Source organism: Cygnus atratus, chromosome 3 (genome assembly GCF_013377495.2).
Source record: "Cygnus atratus isolate AKBS03 ecotype Queensland, Australia chromosome 3, CAtr_DNAZoo_HiC_assembly, whole genome shotgun sequence".
NCBI classification, from domain to species: Eukaryota; Metazoa; Chordata; class Aves; order Anseriformes; family Anatidae; genus Cygnus; species Cygnus atratus.
Window position 1 is genome coordinate 16,670,053 of NC_066364.1, and position 20,007 is coordinate 16,690,059.

The 20,007-nt window shown below is 34.5% G+C and overlaps 1 protein-coding gene across 5 annotated transcripts in view; it reads left to right on the forward strand.

The window, feature by feature from the left end:
• KIDINS220 (kinase D interacting substrate 220) overlaps window positions 1-20,007 on the forward strand; it is a 73,182-nt gene that overhangs the window by 12,648 nt on the left and 40,527 nt on the right. For all 5 annotated transcript variants that reach the window (XM_035543132.2, XM_050710035.1, XM_035543133.2 and 2 more), the window contains exons 5-21: window positions 1,295-1,393; window positions 2,326-2,427; window positions 2,930-3,028; window positions 3,742-3,939; window positions 5,221-5,319; window positions 7,008-7,106; window positions 7,876-7,974; window positions 9,289-9,466; window positions 10,084-10,248; window positions 11,611-11,790; window positions 12,127-12,292; window positions 13,189-13,340; window positions 15,659-15,948; window positions 17,380-17,520; window positions 18,160-18,403; window positions 18,560-18,648; window positions 19,002-19,146. In XM_035543132.2, the coding sequence (XP_035399025.1) occupies window positions 1,295-1,393; window positions 2,326-2,427; window positions 2,930-3,028; window positions 3,742-3,939; window positions 5,221-5,319; window positions 7,008-7,106; window positions 7,876-7,974; window positions 9,289-9,466; window positions 10,084-10,248; window positions 11,611-11,790; window positions 12,127-12,292; window positions 13,189-13,340; window positions 15,659-15,948; window positions 17,380-17,520; window positions 18,160-18,403; window positions 18,560-18,648; window positions 19,002-19,146 (2,545 nt within the window). The remainder of the gene's footprint in view (window positions 1-1,294; window positions 1,394-2,325; window positions 2,428-2,929; window positions 3,029-3,741; window positions 3,940-5,220; window positions 5,320-7,007; window positions 7,107-7,875; window positions 7,975-9,288; window positions 9,467-10,083; window positions 10,249-11,610; window positions 11,791-12,126; window positions 12,293-13,188; window positions 13,341-15,658; window positions 15,949-17,379; window positions 17,521-18,159; window positions 18,404-18,559; window positions 18,649-19,001; window positions 19,147-20,007) is intronic.

Sequence of the window (20,007 nt, forward strand, 5' to 3'; positions counted from 1 at the left end):
AGATCACTTTTTTAATGCTATTCTCCAGTTGACTACTCAGTGACATTAAAATGGGAAAATATATAATTAAATACTGTTTTTACAGTTTTGAAATAATTGCTTTAGTGTTAAAGTCTGCTTTTTTCTCTTAATTTGCTTTGGAATGAAGCTAAACTGAAGAGTAGTGGTTGTTTTCTTGTGTGTGTGACTTTTTGTTGTTGCTTTTTTAGTATTTTCATAAAATACATGTTAAGTCTTTCCCAAAAGATATCTGTTTGTATTTACTTTTTCTCTGTACAACTGTGATTATCGGTCCAGCAATCCTTGTTCTCAGTATACTGGGACTTGATTTCATTCATCTTGCCACGTTTTTAATATGGAAGAGTGGACGCTATAGTCCAGTCCACCTAAAGAATTACAGAGATTCCTTATGTGGTTAATGAAGGTTAGATGCCTTTGAAGAGCTACAGACTTATCTATTGATTGAAGAGGGAGTTGGGTACCTCCAAGAACTCATTTCATTCTGTTTAAATAGTAAACCACTGGGAGACTTCAGAGTGGAGCTTCAATTAAAGAAAGCACTTGAAGGCTGTGGCATGTTGTGATGTCAAACTTTTTCATAGCATTGTAGTGTTGGTCATGGCTGCATGGCAAGCAGTACGTTTCTAGGCCTCTGTCAGTCTTGAGAGGGATCTTTAACCTCTGAAAAGATCTATTGTGGAGAAATGAAATTGTGCTTACAGTCAAGAGGCGTACTGTTATTTTAAAATTAGTTTTGGTTACCCGACCAGTCAGGTGCCATAGACAGTAAAACCTCTGTTTCCTTGCTTACAAACTTAAACGAATGAACCATTAAAGTTTGAAGTTAATTGCTATTACTACTCGCTTGAGAGGACATACGACTGCTTTCATAAAGAAGGAAGTCATTACATAGTTACTTTATGAAGGACAGGTAGGTGTCTGTTAGACAAATCAAAAATAAATCCATCAAAGTTAATTGACTTGGATTCTAGCTTTTTGTTTTCAGATAACGCTTTCTTTTTGGTTTGTGTAGTTACTGGATTTTTATGCACTTGGAATTGTGCATTTTTTCAGGAACATTTAGGATAAGATATTCTCCCAGGCTTTGCATATAGCAGGAAATCAGTACTTCCACACATGGATTTATTAGGATTATAAGATTGTGTAGTCAGTCTTTGTTACATCTTGGACTTGCCAAACAGTCTTGAGACAAATGCCAAACTAGAAACATAATTATTGACTTCAAATTAAAGAGTATTTTCCGGTTGTTGTTTGTTTGAACTGTGCTTGCCAGGGAGGATGGACTGCACTGATGTGGGCATCATATAAAGGCCGTACTGAAGTAGCTAAGCTCCTACTTGAAAAAGGAGCAAATCCAAACATCACTGGAATGGTAAGTGGTTGTTTGTTTTTGTTTTTGAAAAACAAACAAAAAACACAACCTCTCTTTCCTCTTCTGACAAAATGTTTAAAATCCTGAATCCTGTGCTAATCTTATCTTGACTAAACTTTTAGTGTTCATGGCAATACAACACTAATCATTGTTTTACTCATGCAAGTGGTTGCTTTAATTCTTTATGACAGCCAGTGTTTTTTAATGAGAATGAATGAATGCATACCTCTTAGTAGGATTCAAATCAGCAAGAGAGGAGATAAGTACTGTATGTAATGCCACTTGTCTAGCAATTGTCATTTTTCTGCATGTGTGAGTTTATGGAGTAATTAATATGTGCAGTTTAGAAACAACAGTTTGTTTTCATTGTTTCAGAAGTTATCAAATGGGCTAGATCATATGACTGTGCCATGCTAAGATTTTGAGATTTTTTTTATTTTACAAGCCTTTCTGTAAAATACATGCATCGTGACACTTAAACAGATGTGACAGTATAATCAATTTGGTGTCTGAGGCGACAGTGAACAACAGGGAAAAAAACCAACAGTAGTGACTTACCTATTGCAGATTAAATCTGCTTTGCATATGGAGCTTCTGTATGCATGATATGATTGGTCTGCAGCCTTGATTATTGAGGGGTAATGTGTACCTGTTTTGTTTCTCGCTTACATTACAAATGTATATTAAGATAAGGGTATGAATTTTTAAACCTTGTTGAAGGAGTTACAGGATTGTTTCAAAGCAGCAGACCTTTTTCTAGCCATTATCTAGACAGTGTACTGAGCAATAGTTACTGATACATTACGAGTTTTAATTTCATAATTTTCTTATGTGGGTTTATCATCTCTTGGAACATTTTTATTAATATTGGTCGTAAAAAAAAAATAATTATGACTTTTATTTCGTATGGTTCTTATTTTCTTTCTTCAAAGCAATACAGTGTCTATCCAATTATTTGGGCAGCAGGACGAGGCCACTCGGATATAGTACATCTTTTACTCCAATATGGAGCTAAAGTGAACTGCTCTGATAAAGTAAGTTATGTTTATATAACACTTAGTTTCTTTAATGCTTAGTACAGTTCTTGTAAAAATGAGTTCTGTTATTTAACATGTCATATCCTAAAATAATTTTAGTTGAAATGAGAATATATCAAGTAGTTTCTGACTGAAAAACACCTGCTGTTACATCTTGCCCATGAGATGAGAATTAACGTGTTAGATTGAGTCGATATACTTGCAAGAGGTTTTTCCATAGTATGGTTAAGATGGCTGTAAACACTTATTTCAGTGGACCATATTTCTGTTTTCTAAGCTGTTGTAAACCTTGCTACATTAGGTTGCATAGACAAATAATTCTTACAGCTAGAAATCTACAAAGGAAAAAAAATGGGTTTTCAGATGCATTTGTTAACTTTTAAGACCAAATTTTATCTTTGTAGTAGTAGTGCATTAAAGTATAGGACAAATGCTAAATTGTAGAAGATACTAAATAAAGAGGCGGTTATGGAAAAAATGTTAATAAATATTTTTGCAGTATGGAACCACCCCATTGGTTTGGGCAGCTAGGAAAGGTCATCTGGAGTGTGTGAAATACTTGCTGCAAATGGGAGCTGATGTTGATCAAGAAGGAGCTGTAAGTAACTGCTCATTTTCTAGCGATAAAATGTGGGTACATACATCTGTGTCTTGTTTTAATTTTGTAATATAACTAGCAAAAAAAAAAAAAAAAAAAAAAAAAAAAAAACGAAAAAAGATGAAATGTTGATGTTGGAGTATGTTAGTTTCCAGCTAATTGCATACTACAAAGAAACACAAGGCATCTTTTGAAAATAATAGTGTTGCACCTTTCCAGAGCTTAGGATTTTTTTTAAGCTTTCAGCTGCATTTTTTTCTTATTTTTAAATGAAATAGGTTTTTATTATTTGTGTAACATACTAGATAAAATACTAATTTAAAACAGAATATAAGTAAATTTAATTGAAAAACTATGTAGGACAACTTGATATTCATATGACTATTCCTGAAGTTCTTTGAAAAAAACCTTTTGGAACAGTATTGGCACATGTGGGTGCCCTGATAATAGTAAGTTCTCATATGCCAGGAAAGTGATTGTACAGTGCATATGACATTCAGCAATTAAAATAAATTGACTAGAGCTTTTTTATTAGTTTCTCTCTTATTTTAATAGAAAACATAGCAAGTGTACTTTAAAAGATAAATCTGGAATAACACTTAAATGGTTAAAAATGTAACATCATTGGGTGTTCTTTTGTTATTTAAACTGCTGATATAATGATGGTTTCTGTACCAACTGTACAACAAAAATATAATTTTTTCTGTTTAAAGAATTCTATGACTGCGCTTATTGTAGCAGTGAAAGGTGGCTATACTGATTCGGTAAAAGAAATCCTGAAAAGGAACCCAAATGTGAACTTAACAGATAAAGATGGAAATACAGCGTTGATGATTGCATCAAAGGAGGGGCATACTGAAATTGTGCAGGATCTTCTTGATGCTGGAACTTATGTGAACATTCCTGATAGAGTGAGTACATTTTCGTATTATTTCCTTATTGTGGCTTTACTATGTGTATCGTTATAATGTAATATATGTTTAAATTCTAGTATATGCGTATCATAATAATGTAATATATGTTTAAATTCTAGTATATGCAGGTTTGCAGATACACTTCTAACTTTTCTGCCACCTAGGGGCAGAAAACAACATTACACAACAAAAACAACATACTGCAACTATTTTAAGCGGCAAATGCTGTTACGAGAATGTGAAAGAAAATCACTTTCTTCTAAGAGTTCTTTTTAACTCTTTTTCTTTGAGTTTCTTGAATTGAAATGCCATATGGAAATTTACAATATTGTTGTATATTGCTTGCGTCTGTAACATGAGACTTATACTGAACTATCATGCAGCTTTGGGGCATTTTTTTGGTGTATTAACATATGTGGTAGTACTGTTAAAATTGTAAATCAGTGGATGTCATAACAAATAATGTTTCAGCATCTGCCTTCATCTTTGACAATTAAACTTACTAGGATTAGGAAATTTGCATCTATGAAAGGGAGACTTCAGCTCTGATTAAGATTAAGACGTAACAGTAACTGTTAAAGGTGCACTGTGTACCTCTGAGTGACCAGAGCATGAATCACTAGCTAGCCATGCAGTGCTTTGTTCAGTTGCTTATGCAGAAGTACCGTAGCCTGCCTGCAGCATTGCCTTGATATTCATTTTTTCTGAAGTGGCAGGGGCCGGCTGAGCACTGCAGCCTAGGGTGTTAAAGGAGTTTAGATAGTGGGTGTTAGAGGAGTTTAGATAGCTAAACTTATGTGCCTCTGTCAAGATTGGTATATTTCAGAGCAGTAAAAAGGTTTTGAGGTGTTCCAGTCCTAAACTGAATTCCGTGGGAGTTGCAGAGACATGAGGAAAACCTCCTAATGTTTGCTGTGTAACTTGGAAAGGATTTGTGGATGCATTTTCCCATATTTCACATCAGCTTTGTGCATTTCTTAGATGGTTTCATGCCAAGCTGCAGTGCTGCATGTGACAAAAACTTTTCTTTCTAATGACATCGGATATGTAAACAGGATAGCAGTATAATGTACACATGTACAAATGTTCTTTAAGATGGGGATCTATCTTGCTTTGGTGTTTGTTTTGCCCATTGATTTATGTTTCATCTCTTTGGGAGGATGGGGAGGGGAGTCCAGGAGTCCAGAATCATTTCTTGTATATACTTTTTTAGATTTTGCCAGAGTCATAATCTGTCTTCTATATTCTATAACATTTTCTTCTTTTTTTTTTTTCCAGAGTGGAGACACAGTGCTGATTGGGGCTGTTAGAGGTGGTCATGTTGAAATTGTGAGGGCCCTGCTCCATAAGTATGCTGATATAGACATTAGAGGTCAGGTAAGTACAGCAATGTAAACGTTAGCATAGTTCTTGAATGCAACGTAGATTTGGCTATCAAATAACTATATCATGTTTCTAAAAACAGCGCTTTAAAAACTTGCTCAAATTCTACTCTGTGGGGAACTCAGATTCCCATCAAACATGAAAAACTGCACTGCAACGTGACACATTCTGTGATATCTTTAAGCTGTAAGATTGTTGTGGTTTAGCCCGGCTGGCAGCCAAACACCACACAGCCGTTCGCTCACCCTCCCCCCTCCCTCTCCGGGATGGGGGAGAGAAACGGGAAAGTGAAACCTGTGAGTTGAGATAAGGACAGTTTATTAAGACAGGGAAAATAATAACAATAATAATAATAATAATAATAATAATAATAATAGTAATAATGTGTACAAAGTGATGCACAATGCAATTGCTCACCACCCGTTGACCGATGCCCAGCCTATCCCCGAGCAGCCGGCCCCCCACCCCGACTAGCCACCCCTATATATTGTTCAGCATGACGTCAGATGGTATGGAATACCCCTTTGGCCAGTTTGGGTCAGCTGTCCTGGGTCTGTCCCCTCCCAGCTCCTGCTGCATCCCTAGCCTGCTCGCTAGCAGGACAGAGCGAGAAGCTGAAAAGTCCTTGGCTTGGTGTAAGCATTGCTCTACAACAATTAAAACATCAGCATGTTATCAGCGCTCTTCTCATCCTAATCCAAAACATAGCACCCTGCCAGCTACTAGGAGGAAAATTAACTCTGTCCTACCTGAAACCAGGACAAAGGTGTATGTAACTGTAATGATATGCTAAGCAGCATTTTCTTCAGTTATTCTATATAGTGGTTGAAAAGCAAAGAACGCTGAACTTATTTCACCAGCGCTTATTTCACCAGCGCAGATTTAAAATGGTGAAATACATTAAATAAGCAATTTATTTTAATATTCACTATTTTTTTTAATAGTGGTGTTACATTAATATATGATACCCCTTAGGTAATATCTGTTTGCAGTGGTGTTTAGCCAGTTCTGTCGCTATGCTTGGCTGGTTCTCTCTTTCTTAAATTTCCTTGCTTACATTGAGCAGTATAGTCAGTAGCTTCCATATTTTCTACCTACCCTTCCTTTCATTTTTTTGTCCTTTTTTAACTAAACAACCAAGCAATCCATGAGTGCAACAGTTTTATTGGGATATGCTATAAAAGAGACAAGAAAATTGATTTTTTTGAAAGGCCTGGAAGTGGTTGTTACCTCCATGTTCTAATAGGATAGAAATCTTTTCAAACAAACCACCCTCCAAAACAAACAAACAAAAAAGAGAAACATAAATATTATATAACGGGAAGAAAGAAGATGCTGTGGAAAAAGGTTTTTTATTTCATTAGAAAACGTATATATTTGATTTACAACTGAATACCCATGTATAATTTGGGAGATATGCTTTGGAAACTGTTTCAAGATAGGTTGGCTCTGCTCGTATTGTTAAAGCTCAGGTTTTTAAAATAGGTTTGCGCTTCATAGCCAGATTTCCCCACTGAGTTCCACTGGTGTACCAGTTAGATTTGGTAGTGTTTCCCTTTGCCCTGAATTGTGCTAAAATTTGCTGATTTGTGTGCAGTTTTCAATATGATTGCATTTTATATACAGGTTTTGAAATTAATCCAATTAAATTTAAGTGCTAATAACATGTAATACTCTTTCAGGATAATAAAACTGCTTTATATTGGGCAGTTGAGAAAGGAAATGCTACAATGGTGAGGGATATCTTGCAATGCAACCCCGATACTGAAACGTGCACAAAAGTAAGTATTAGAATTTTGAGGACATGATTTGCTTTGTTTGACATCTATTGTTTTCCCAGCTCCTATGTGATATTAAGATCATAGTACCAAATTCACTTTTTTGTCAAGTGTGAATACCTTGCATGCTGTTTTAGTTTTGTTTTTTTTTTTAAATAATAATAAATCTTGCGTTTTGGAAAAGAGGTGTTTCAGTTATGTTAACGTCCACCATTGATAAACATCACTTGCTATTGAAACTTAGTAGGAGGAAATCTTTTGGATGCTTTACCTCAACAACACTGACACTTGAAATAACAGAGCATCTGCTGCTGGAAAGTGAGGAAAGAGGTTTCTGATATTACTAAGTTGGGTTAAGATTGCCATTTATTGCATTGTACAGGAATTTAAAAAACAGAGGATGTAGTATGTATAGCAGCAAATTAACTCTTCCATGCCTGAGTCTCTTTTCAAATATCTTTTATTATATCTGAATCCACTCTTTCTCTCTTTGACACCTATTACAGAAATTTATTTTGCACTTGCATTTTGTGCTGTGATTTGTATCAATCTATAATAGTGTCTGTTTTTTTTTTTTAAGAACAGATACACTGAAGTGTTGTTACCTGCATGCAAACATATGTAACTAAAAAGTTCTCTTAAAAGTTTAGGATTTAATTTGTTACACTGTCACTAGTTTTTGCTTGTTTTGGAGTATACAGGAAAGGGCTTTTTGGTTTTTGGGTGTTCTTGCTTTCCTTTTTTAATTAGGCTTTTTTTTTTTTCCTTTTAGGATGGAGAAACACCACTTATCAAGGCAACCAAGATGAGAAATATTGAAATAGTAGAGCTTCTTCTGGACAAAGGAGCTAAGGTCTCTGCTGTAGACAAGGTAAAGAATACTTGGTTATTTACTTTAGAATGTTTAATCATTTTAGTTTAGCAACAAAATTTTATAGTGAGCTATCGAGGTTAAAACAGGAAGAGAGATCAACTTTGAAAAAGATAGATGAGGATTTTTTTTTTGTAAAAATTAGTTAGTAATGACACAGAACAATGACTGAAGCTAACACTGGTTCTTGTTCCATTTATATGCTTATATAGCTTCAGTCATTGAACTGGTTGATTTTTTTTTTGCTTGGATCAGATGCCTTTTTGTTGCTAGCACATATTTTGATGCAAATATTTAAACTTCCAATGTTCGTTGTTAAGTATTTACATACTTGTTTAAAGATAGCTCATGCGTCATCAATACCAAAATGTCTGTTACTTACTTCTTGATTTAATTTTTATATGACGTAAGATCTAGAGGGCTTAGTCTTCCCTATGCTTAATAGCTGAAATGATCAGAATGCTTAAGTTTATTCCCATAATTAGTATTTTGTGTTTTTTTTTGTTTGTAAATAGGGTGCTTTTAGTCATATGGCAAGAAAAAATTTCACATCAGGAATGAGAATTTCAGATATGAAAAAATGATTCTTGATATGCTCAAAAAGAGTATAGAGGTTGATTATGTTAATTGTCACTCATGTTTATTTTTGATTAATAGTCATTAAACTAAGCAGTGACGGGGACAAAAACAATTGTTTGTCATCTGGTGCATTATCTACTTTGGTAAATCTCTGCAATACATGAACGCTTATTTGATACTATTGTAACCTCTTAGAACTATCTTATACCTAGAGCAAATAAGTAATATTTTTGATTTGGTATAATAAGGAAACTTTTAGCAGAAAGCTTTTTGGAGAAGTCTGAGAAGATATTGAAATAATTCTAATAATTGAAATAATCTCTTACTCTAAACAAGTCTCTGAATTGGTTTCTGTCTAAATAGACTACAGTTATTGTGAACCTTAGATTTTGTTTATAAATGTTTAAGGAAGAAGATAGTGACTTGACTTTAGCGTGATAAGAGCCTGTGCTTTTCCACATTTTTTTTAAACTTTTATAGTACCTTTTTGAGGGGAAAAATACTTGCTGTAAAGCTTTAATGCTGTTGTGAGTTCCTTAAGATGCATTTCAAATACATAATGCATCTAAAGGGTTGTAGAATATATTGGCTACGTGATGGGACTCAGGTCAGGTTGATGGTCGGACTCGAAAATCTTGAAGATCTTTTCCAATGTAAGTGATATTGTTATTCTATGATATGGTCATTACTTCCTATGAATTTGTTAGATATTACTAATTTTTCACTGAATTGCAGAAAGGAGATACTCCGCTTCATATTGCCATTCGTGGAAGAAGCCGTAAACTTGCTGAACTACTTTTACGAAATCCGAAAGATGGTAGATTGCTTTATAGACCTAACAAAGCAGGAGAAACACCTTACAATATTGACTGTAGCCACCAGAAGAGTATTTTAACACAGATATTTGGTGCCAGTGAGTAAAACTGTTTTATCTTTTCCTCAGATCTAAGTTTATACTGAAGAAAATTTGCGCTTTATTTATTGATGATCTGAGTAATTTCCTGTTATTTTTAATCACATGCATATTGAGAATCCAATTCATTCAATTCTGTATTGATAATTAGTAAGTTCATTTTTTAATGTTGTGATTCATGAGTTCTTAAAAAAAAAAAAAAAAAAAAAGGCTGGCAGAAGAAAATCGTTATTCTGAAATCCCTAATAAAGGTCAAAAATACGTTTTATTTTTGACATTTGCCTTTTGAGATTGGATGCTGTGCAACTTCTGTTGATATTTTTTTATTTAGATCTTGCTTATGTAAGTATTAATTCATTTTCTGTGATCTGGGATTTTGTTTGAGTCTTTTGTGGTAAGATGTAATACTTTTGAGTATGTAACATGTATAGGGATGATTAACATTCCTCGGAACAAAAATGTACCAATAATAATACTATGTTAATAACACTTTAATAATATATGGGAGGAACATGTATACAAATACAGGTAGGCCTATCATGATTTTGTGTATGAAAACTGTCATAGCGAGAAGATTTCCTAAAACAAAGCTCTGTAACATAGTATTCCTGTTACAGGACACTTGTCTCCCACGGAATCTGATGGTGATATGCTGGGTTATGATCTGTACAGCAGTGCTTTGGCTGATATTCTCAGTGAACCGACCATGCAGCCACCGATCTGTGTAGGCTTATATGCTCAGTGGGGAAGTGGAAAATCTTTCCTGCTCAAGAAATTGGAAGGTAAAAATTGATGTAGCCTTTTCTGTGTAGGTTTAAGTCCATGTATAGAAATCAGCTGTTAGAAAAACTCTCTCATGTGATGTTGTTCTATGTAGTGCTGTGTCTAATATGTTTCTGTAATGAAAACATCTAAATTTTACCATCAATAAAATTCATCAGTTCATCTGTAGTTTGCCTTCTTCAGTTAAACAACGTTAAGACATTCCAGAGGTGTTGCTGTCTATTGACCTGCATTAGTGAATCTGTTCTTTACAAACTGTTGAAAGTATGGCTGCTGAAATACAGCTTGGGGGATGAGGGTGTCAAATCAGGTTCCAACATGTAGGAGGCACAAAGCAGCAACAAAATGTCGTCTTTTTTTTTTTTTTAACTCCTCAAAGTTTAGGAACAAATTCTAGGCTATTAATATTTTTCTTTGTAGCGTATTTTCTCTGCACCAAGTTTTCTTCCCCTCTTTTATTTACTTGGAGCTTTTTGAACTTTCTGAAATGACGTAAGGAATGAAATGCAATGTATGAAGAAAGCCATTGTTACCTCCTGCATGTATACATGCTGTTCTAAATAATCCTTCTGGTTGAAATGGGCATCTTATTTACAGTTTAGGTATTTTTGAACAAAGGATATTTTTCTGAGATGTTTGTTTAATTCAAAATGCTTTCAATAGTCTTAATGTTTCCTGTTTTCTGTGATTTCTGTGTTTTAAAAGCTTCCATATTAGTTAAAATGAGGTCTGTTCTCTGTTCACATCATGTTTCATGTCGTAAGCAAAGTGCTGTGTGCACTTGTCATTTTTGAGTGTGATGTTTATTGTTAACTCCTGTGTTTTGAGAACACTTTTTCAGCATTTTGTTCCTGCTCCTTATTCATCTGGATTGTGCATTTAGTATTTCTTATTTAATAGATCCTAAATAAATTTCTTAAACAATTCCTGTTTGAGCAAACATGCATCGACAAACAGGTGTTTTTACAATAAGATTAAATTTTACTGTTATATCCAATGATTTCAGGGATGATTTTTTTTAGTGTTACGGCAGATTGCTTTTTCTGTCATAAAAATGTTTTAGACTTCTGAAGGAGAAAAGGAAATGTCTTTAATGAGCGTTCAAAAGTAGAAGATCTGCAGCAAACAGTGCAAGAATTACATATTTAAATGGTTTTGTTCATTGCATGTATTGAAACTAACTTTTTTTCACTCTTCTTCTGAAGAGAAATCCAAGGACTAGTCTGTTGTTTTTTTTTTTGTCAATGTTAGGAACAAGTTAGCCCAGGAAAAAATCTTCTCAAAGCTGAGGATCATTACAATATCTTTTTTGCTTTCTGTTTTAAAATGAATTAACATCTTAATTCATCTTTGTCTTTTAGATGAAATGAAGACTTTTGCAGGACAGCAGATTGAACCTCTATTTCAGTTTTCCTGGCTTATTGTATTCCTCACACTTTTGCTGTGTGGAGGCTTGGGTTTATTGCTTGCTTTCACAGTGGATGCAAAGTTGGGAATAGCAGTGTCACTCAGCTTATTAGCAGTTCTCTACATTTTCTTCAGTAAGTCTATTTTATATGAAGTTTGTGATGGCTTCTGATTAGTATCTGTTCTTAGAATCCATTATTGTTTTGTAGACATGCTTTGCGCTTCAGAAAAAATATGAAGCGTTTTCATAGAAAATGAGACCTCTTGGCTCTTTTCTTGTGTTTTGCATGTAATTGAGAAGGCATTCTAGAAAACAGAAAAGCTTTGTATATTAACTTCACTATGTTGCTCTTAGCCTTCTCATTTTTAGTAATAACTTACAAATTCATTCGGCTCCATGCCTTATCTGTGTAACCTTTGTGATTCTCTCAGTTGTGGATTTTGACTGACATATAAACTTTTTATTTCAGCTGTAATTTATTTTGGTGGCCGAAGGGAAGGTGAGAGCTGGAACTGGGCCTGGGTGCTAAGTGCAAGATTGGCAAGACATATTGGATATTTAGAGTTGCTTCTCAAGCTCATGTTTGTGAACCCACCAGAGTTACCAGAGCAAACCACTAAAGCTTTACCCGTGAGGTTGGTTATTTCACTTATTTGCTCTTGAATGAATAATTCAGGTTCACTCTGATACTTTGCAGACTGTGCTTTTTAACGATCATGTTTATCTTCCCATGAAAAAGTGTTAAGATTCCTGTTTGGAGAACAGTAGCCATAGAAGCTTATGCAGTTAAATTCTTCAGTGTGAAAAAGATGGCAATTATTTCAAGAAAAACTCTGTACCGAAGTCAGTAAAAGTTACTGTTTATTTATTTATGTTTTGTGACAAATTTGGAACAGACAAAATAAGGAGTTAATAGATGGTAAACTATGCTAGAAAACTATGCTTAATGCTTGTTCCACTGGTTACTGCTGTTAAGGTCTTTGTGTTTTTGTTTTTTTTCTTCCCCTGTAAGAAGTAGAGCATCAGACTGCTCAAAACTTCCCCTTTACTGAAAAGCAAGAAAAATTTAGATGATGTGTTTTGTGGTCTTGTTTAATCCTATCATTTAGATATGATATTTTATTTTGTGTGGCTTGTTCTTTGTTTTTTCTTCCTCCATGAATATTTGAAGATACCTCAGAATGCAATTTTAAAAATACTTTTCAATATGATTTGGGATCATAAAGATATTTTTGTTGCTGTTTGGGGTGCCATTATTGATGCAGTTGATTCTACTTATTGAATAAATCAATTTTTAGAATAGAAAGTGGGGTGAAGAAGTTGATAACAGGAGAAGAAATAGGTAAAGAAATAAATATACAGTTTCATGTAGAATTTTTTAAAGTATTTTAGCTTTTTCTTCACTTCAGAAGAAAAACCAAACCAAAATGAAAACTCTCAGTTGCAGATATGTAGAAGTACTTTTGCTTTGGTTGCCCCAAAATGCTCAAAGCTTTCCAAAGTGTACAACATGTATATTTTTCTCTTTCAGATTTTTGTTTACGGACTACAATAGACTGTCCAGTGTAGGTGGAGAAACTTCATTGGCTGAGATGATTGCTACCCTCTCTGATGCATGTGAAAGAGAATTTGGTTTCTTAGCAACAAGGCTATTTCGAGTTTTCAAGACAGAAGATACACAAGGTTTTTATTACCTGAATGACACTTCTGATTATACCATTTCAATGCACTGTTACTATGGGTCTGTTTCTCACATTATAAGGTCTTTTTAGAAACTGTTGTAGTCATGCAGAAATTCATACAGAAGGGGAAACTCTCCTTCCGTTGTCTTGGAGGGAAAAATGCCCTATTTTGTTTGCTTACCTTGATTTTATTAATCCCCAAAGGAATATCTCTTGTAAAATGCAGTTGTCATATGTGACAATTGGAATGTATATTTTTGTTGCATCCTCTTAGATGTGGCGTAGTGTTTTCTGTAGCAACTAAGTAGTTGTGTCTGAGTTAGCAGGACACAAAAGGATACTTTTATCTAATATAAATTTCTGTTTAATTAGATCTTTATTCAGAGCTTTTTTGAGTGACCACTATTTATTCTTGGAAATGATAAATGTTTTGAATATATTAGCCCCAAATCATAAACGGCTACATGTGCTAGTAAGATGGGATGAAGTATTTCTACTTAATCCAAATGGAAGAAACTTTTTTGTACTGTTCCATCTGCAGATTACAAAAAAAAAATATATACAGAGCAGCATATGATACTGTGAAGAAAGGGAGTTCTTGAGTTTTCAATTCATAGAAGGCTTATTTCTGCTTTGAGTTTGGCTTCAGTTAATTATTCATCATTTATATTTGATCTTGACCACACATTGAGGAATCTATGAGATGTTGTCTTCTCTCACAAAATGAAATGTTTAGTCTCTCGTACCTTCTGGAGGGTGGAAAAAAACGTTCTATTTGCTGAGCACAACTTGTTCTTCGTTATTCTTTCTCAAATTCACTGTATGTTCTTTATGAAAGCGATATCTGGATTTTTTTCACTATTATTTCCATATTAGACATTCTCCAGTTTTTCTCCATAATTTCATTAAAATAGCTTTTATGATGCTGTAATTTCTCCCAAAACAGGATTTGGCTTAACAAATGGCACTGTAGTGCTGGCTTCTTGTGATTATCTGCAGTGAATGCCCTTTCCCATTCATCTGTAGTCTTACCTTTGTCTTGTATTCCTTGGCTCTGTTGCTGTCCTGTGCTCTTCCTAATTCTCTATTTGACAATCTTGTGACATCGTCTCTGTATCTCTAGGTGTTCGCAGGCTTCTTGTCTGTAGATGCTCATCGAAATTCCATATGGGTTTATTTGTAATCTTCTGCATCTTTAACTTGTGTTCTGTCTGTACGCTCACAGACAAACGTATTCAATTGTCATTTCATTGTTGATGATTTATAAGTCTCTAATCCATTTTTGTCTCTATTTAGAGAAGACTTGCATTCCTACTTAAAGATGTCTAGAACTGATTATAATTATAACTGAGCTGTTGTTCTTCCCTTCTTGCCCTTCATTCTTGTCATGATGCATTTCTGGTGCTTTTCCTTGTGTTACAAACCAGTCTGTCGTGTCAGCAATGTGGAAGATTTTTCCAGCTTAAACCCTGGCCTAGAATATCATACATGGTCTGATATTCTTTTACTGTAGCATATTTTATTTTTAATTCCAGTTCAAATAGTGATTTATTTCTTCTTTTTTAGCTTTAATCATTTTACATTAGATTATTCTGTTCTTTGGCACTGATAAGTTTTGAATTTCTGTGCTTGTAGAAACCCCATAGGCAGAGGCTGCTGCTTTGGTTAAAACAACCAACCTTTTTCTTGGATCATTGCATTAGCTCTGCTAACCCTCTGACTGCAATATTCTGTCTCTTCCGTATCAATCCTGTGGAAGCCAAGTTGTTTATATTCTGAGGCTCTTGTAATCTGTCTAATCCTTAATGTACTGCCATATTCTGTTGTTTGGGTGTGTGTTAGCATGCAAGAAAAGGTAGTCCTGGGGCTGCAATCTCAGATCGTGTCTTGATACTTTGAGTTAGTTCTCCAGGGGCACTATTATTATTAGATTACTGAAGTATCATATTTCTGTTTCAAACCAGGTAGTTACCATGCTGTTTGCCTAGAATTTGCTTAAGTAAATAAGTTACTGAGAGATGTCATAAAAAGGGGTGATTTCACTGATGTGAAATCTACTTAATAACGGTAACTTAGAGTCAGCGTGGTTTTCGTGAAACAGTGGAAATAAACTGAAGATTAAAGAAATAACTCTGCTTTATGTTTTTCAAGAATTTTGGTAAATTTAGGTGTGTTTTTTTCATGTTCGTAAGTGGATAGTAATGCTACAGTAATCTTTTGTGCAAATTAGTGTTTTATGGAAAGTATGCAAGTTAATATGCTTTGAATTCAGCTGTAATGACTTTTAAATTCATTTTAACAGCAAATTTTTTTTCCCAGGTAAAAAGAAATGGAAGAAAACATGCTGTCTTCCATCCTTCGTGATTTTCCTGTTCATATTGTCTTGTGTTGTTTCTGCAATTGCCCTGCTGGCAATTTTTAATGTAGAACCAACAAACATGACTGTGAACGTTATTCTTATAACAGTTACATGTGTTGTTGGTTTGGCTTTTATCTTGAATTGTCGCACTTGGTGGCAAGTGATGGATTCAGTTTTGAATTCTCAAAGAAAACGTCTTCACAATGCTGCCTCCAAGCTTCACAAGTTGAAAAGCGAGGGATTCATGAAGGTAAGCATATATATGAATTAATCATCAAAAGAAGTGAAATGAACCCCCAAACCTGTAGCCTTCTTAAGATGGGGTACTGTTAATTTCATTACGCCAAATTTCTCAACGTTGAAATGAGCCTTTTTTTTAGGAAAGAACACTTCTGGTCCACTTGTTAAACTTAATGATCTAACGTTAGTGATCTTAGGTGATTTGCCCACTCAGTTGGGAGTGTTAAATTTGGATTATGTTTTCAGGAGGAAAGCATTATGAAAACAACTGTTCTAAATGATTAGTGTTTAATAGAAGCTAACTTTAGATTGTAAGATTAGAAAGAATAACTTCTTAAATATTCTGAAGCCAAATAGGCTTGAAAAACCAAGTCTAATTGGCCGGCTGGCTGTAAGACCTCTTTCCCAGGAAAGGAATGGTAGCACTGAAAGAACATTGATTCCGAAATGGTTCACCTATTTCTTGATAAATGATAGAAAATAATACTGTTTTGCAGGGTTGCATCTAAACTATGTACATCAGACTGTCATGAAATATCCTGTGTGCTCCTATTTGAAAATAAATTTTAGTATCCTGATGGTTAACCCCATAGATTGCAGCTGAAGTATTGTATAACAATGCATTTTGTCAATCTTTGTGTAGCACAGTACGCCTCATCTGTGTACTGCTACTGTGCTTCCTGAGAATTGTTGTTTTTTTTTTGAATTGTATTCATCTTGCATTGCTTCAGACATTTAAAAGTTACGTTTCTCCTTTGCAATCCAAGGAAAGAAATGGGCATTTCTGGGGAGTTATTCATATGACATCTCTTTTTAATGTGTGCATTCAAGATAAAGCTAGGGGAGGATCGATTTAAATGTGTAGCTGGTAATTGCGAAAATAAAAACAGAAACAAAGGTGGAATTCATCTGCATTAGGGCTAGTTGTTACATGTCTAACTTGATGTTCAAAACATTTGACAAAAATGAAAAAAAAAAACCCTTCAGATTATATATATACTGAATAGGAGTGACTGAGCCTGACAGTAATAGTACAGTTAGTTTGGATGGAAGGCAGATGGATAATTTTATTGTACTTATTATGCAAAGCAGTTGGGGGGGTTAGCCGAAACTACAAATAATCTTTCGCTTACTCTGGAAAAATTGATTTACATTGCATAAATATTACTTTAAATAAAGTGACATTGTAATGTAATTTAAGAATAATTTATGTTGAGGTAGAATATGCTGTTTGGCTGTACATTTCTGTGCAAATAGAAAATTTTGGAAGTGATATTTTAGGACAGTTGTACTTCTAGGGGAGAGTTCAGTATTTTTAAGCATTAATTTTTGTAATCTTTAGTATTTTTGTGGCAGTTAGCAATTGCAAAAGGAATCATATACGTTTTTATGAGGTTCAGGTATTATAAAGATGTTCTTTGCTTTTCTTTTTTTTTTTTAGGTGTTGAAATGTGAAGTAGAGCTAATGGCCAAAATGGCAAAAACCATTGACGGCTTCACTCAGAATCAGACAAGGCTTGTTGTAATTATTGATGGATTGGATGCTTGTGAACAGGACAAAGTCTTACAGATGCTTGATACTGTGAGTTAGGTCACTTTATAGAGACGATCTCTGGCTTTCTCTCTTCCATAGATAGACTCAGATGCATCCAGCTATTACGTATTTTCTGCAGATGGAAAGCACATATATAGAGTTTGTGTTGTATTGGTCTTTTTTTCACGCTTGTGTATGCTGGCATAGCTATAACACTAAGAGCAATGGCTTTCAGAAATCGGAAATTAAATCACAGTAGCACTACACATGTTAATTTGCTAAATATTTTCAAATCAACAGGTGTAAATTATTGAAAATTAATATCCTATTGAAACAAACTTAGATTGTTTGGAGAGGTTTGTCATACTTACTTTCAAAGTACTTCAGGTGAAAAATACTTAAATGCTAAATATTTGAGGGGGACGGAAGGGACCTATGACATCCACCCGTAATATTTTCTTGGTAGTGACTTCTACTTTAAGTACTTTTGCTCATGTGTTAAGTATGTTTATTTCTAATTCTGTACGAGTACTTAACATTAGATGTCAGTTATTCCAATATGAGATATCTTTGCGCATCCATTGTCCTTTCAAGTTTATAACTAGGACAGAGTGAATATAACATGTTGAGTCAGATGTTCAAATGATCCACAGTTACTAACAGAGCTTACTGTCTACTTTCTTACAGGTGCGAGTCTTGTTTTCCAAAGGCCCATTTATTGCTATTTTTGCAAGTGACCCACACATCATAATAAAGGCTATTAACCAGAATCTCAACAGTGTTCTACGGGATTCTAACATAAATGGACATGATTACATGCGAAATATAGTCCATCTGCCTGTTTTTCTAAATAGCCGAGGGCTCAGTAATGCGAAAAAGCTGATGGTAGCTTCAACAACCAATGGAGATGTTCCTTATACAGATAATGCAGGTAAAGTTACTCAGGAGGATGGTACGAAAGTTACAAAACCAGCGATAAAACCTGTTTCCTGGAACAAACTATTTAAAAAATTGGTAGATCATTAATGTTACTTCATAGTCAAATATATGTGAATGGAGAAAATGCCTTTTTTGTCCCCTCTGACAGGGTTGCATGAAGAGGTTGACAGAAGAGTTTCTCAGAACAGCCTTGGAGAGATGACCAAACTTGGTAGCAAAACTGCTCTCAATAGGCGGGTGAGAGAGATTTTATACTAAAACGTCTAATGCTAGTAATACTTCTTCTTTTTTTCCCCTCACGTTTCTTTAATGCATTTACTGGTGTCAACTTTGAAGACTTACCAAACCATTCATGTGAAATTAATACATGATACATTAATACATGAACACATTTTCCTACATGATCAATGTAGGAAAAGTACATTTTTAAATCAGTAGACTGATGCTGCCTCAAAGAGGATAAATATATATAGATATCACGTATATATTTAGAAAGGTTTTAACTTTATTGTAAAGTAAAATTCAGTTAATTTAGAGTACATAGAAGTTCTTGATACTGATCAGTATTCCTTTCTTGTTTTTTCTGTAAGGATACTTATCGAAGACGGCAGATGCAACGTACCATTACCCGCCAAATGTCTTTTGATTTGACAAAGCTTTTGGTTACAGAGGATTGGTTCAGTGATATCAGTCCTCAGACCATGAGAAGATTACTAAATATAGTTTCAGTGACAGGTAAGTGTGGCCCATATTTTTTTTGCTGTGAAAAGCCAATATCAGCTTTCTATGAATGATGAAATTCTGTCGTTTTCAGTGTTCCCGGCTTTGTGTTCTGAATGTTTATGATTAGGTTTTAGACCCTTGTAGAAAATTACCTTTGTTCACACTAGTGAAACAAATAATATTAACAGTTTCTAAGACTAATTGGAAAATGTAAGGGATACACAGATCTATCAGGTGTATTGTCCTTAATACTTCAAAATATTTTAATACTATTTAACTTGCATATTTAGTATAATAAGTTACGTTCATTAGATAGGTTAGGATCCAAACAGGTAGGTAAATTCAGGAGAACATTTTGCCCCTGGTAAGCAAACTTCATAGCTCGTAAAATTATGAGTAGCATAGTAATTGAGCAGACAGTAAATGGTTATTCCTCTACTTAGAGCTGAGTTCTGTGAAAGCACAGGTAGCGTTTTTAAGATTTGAAATAGCTAAGAGAAAAAATGTTGCGTTTACTGCACATACGTTTGCCTTTGTTTTGTTCTTTTCTTTGCATCTAATCTTACAACAATTGTAGCTTTCCCACTGGCCCCTGAGATATCAGTGGTGTTCTAGGGTGAACTGCTGTACCTTTGAGCACTTCTATAACAATGATTCTAGTTACAGATTCCTACGCCTCATTTTAGGGGGGGTCTTGAAAGATTATGTTAATCCCACTGCCTACAGCTCCTCTGCTGCAGAACTCTTACCTTGAATAAAATAGTTTACTTGTTTTTATGCCATTTCAACTCCTTTAATTTGAGGACCTGGTCTTATGGTAAAAGACCTCACTAAATGATGAGTAGCATTGCACTGTACAGCTGGAGAACAAAG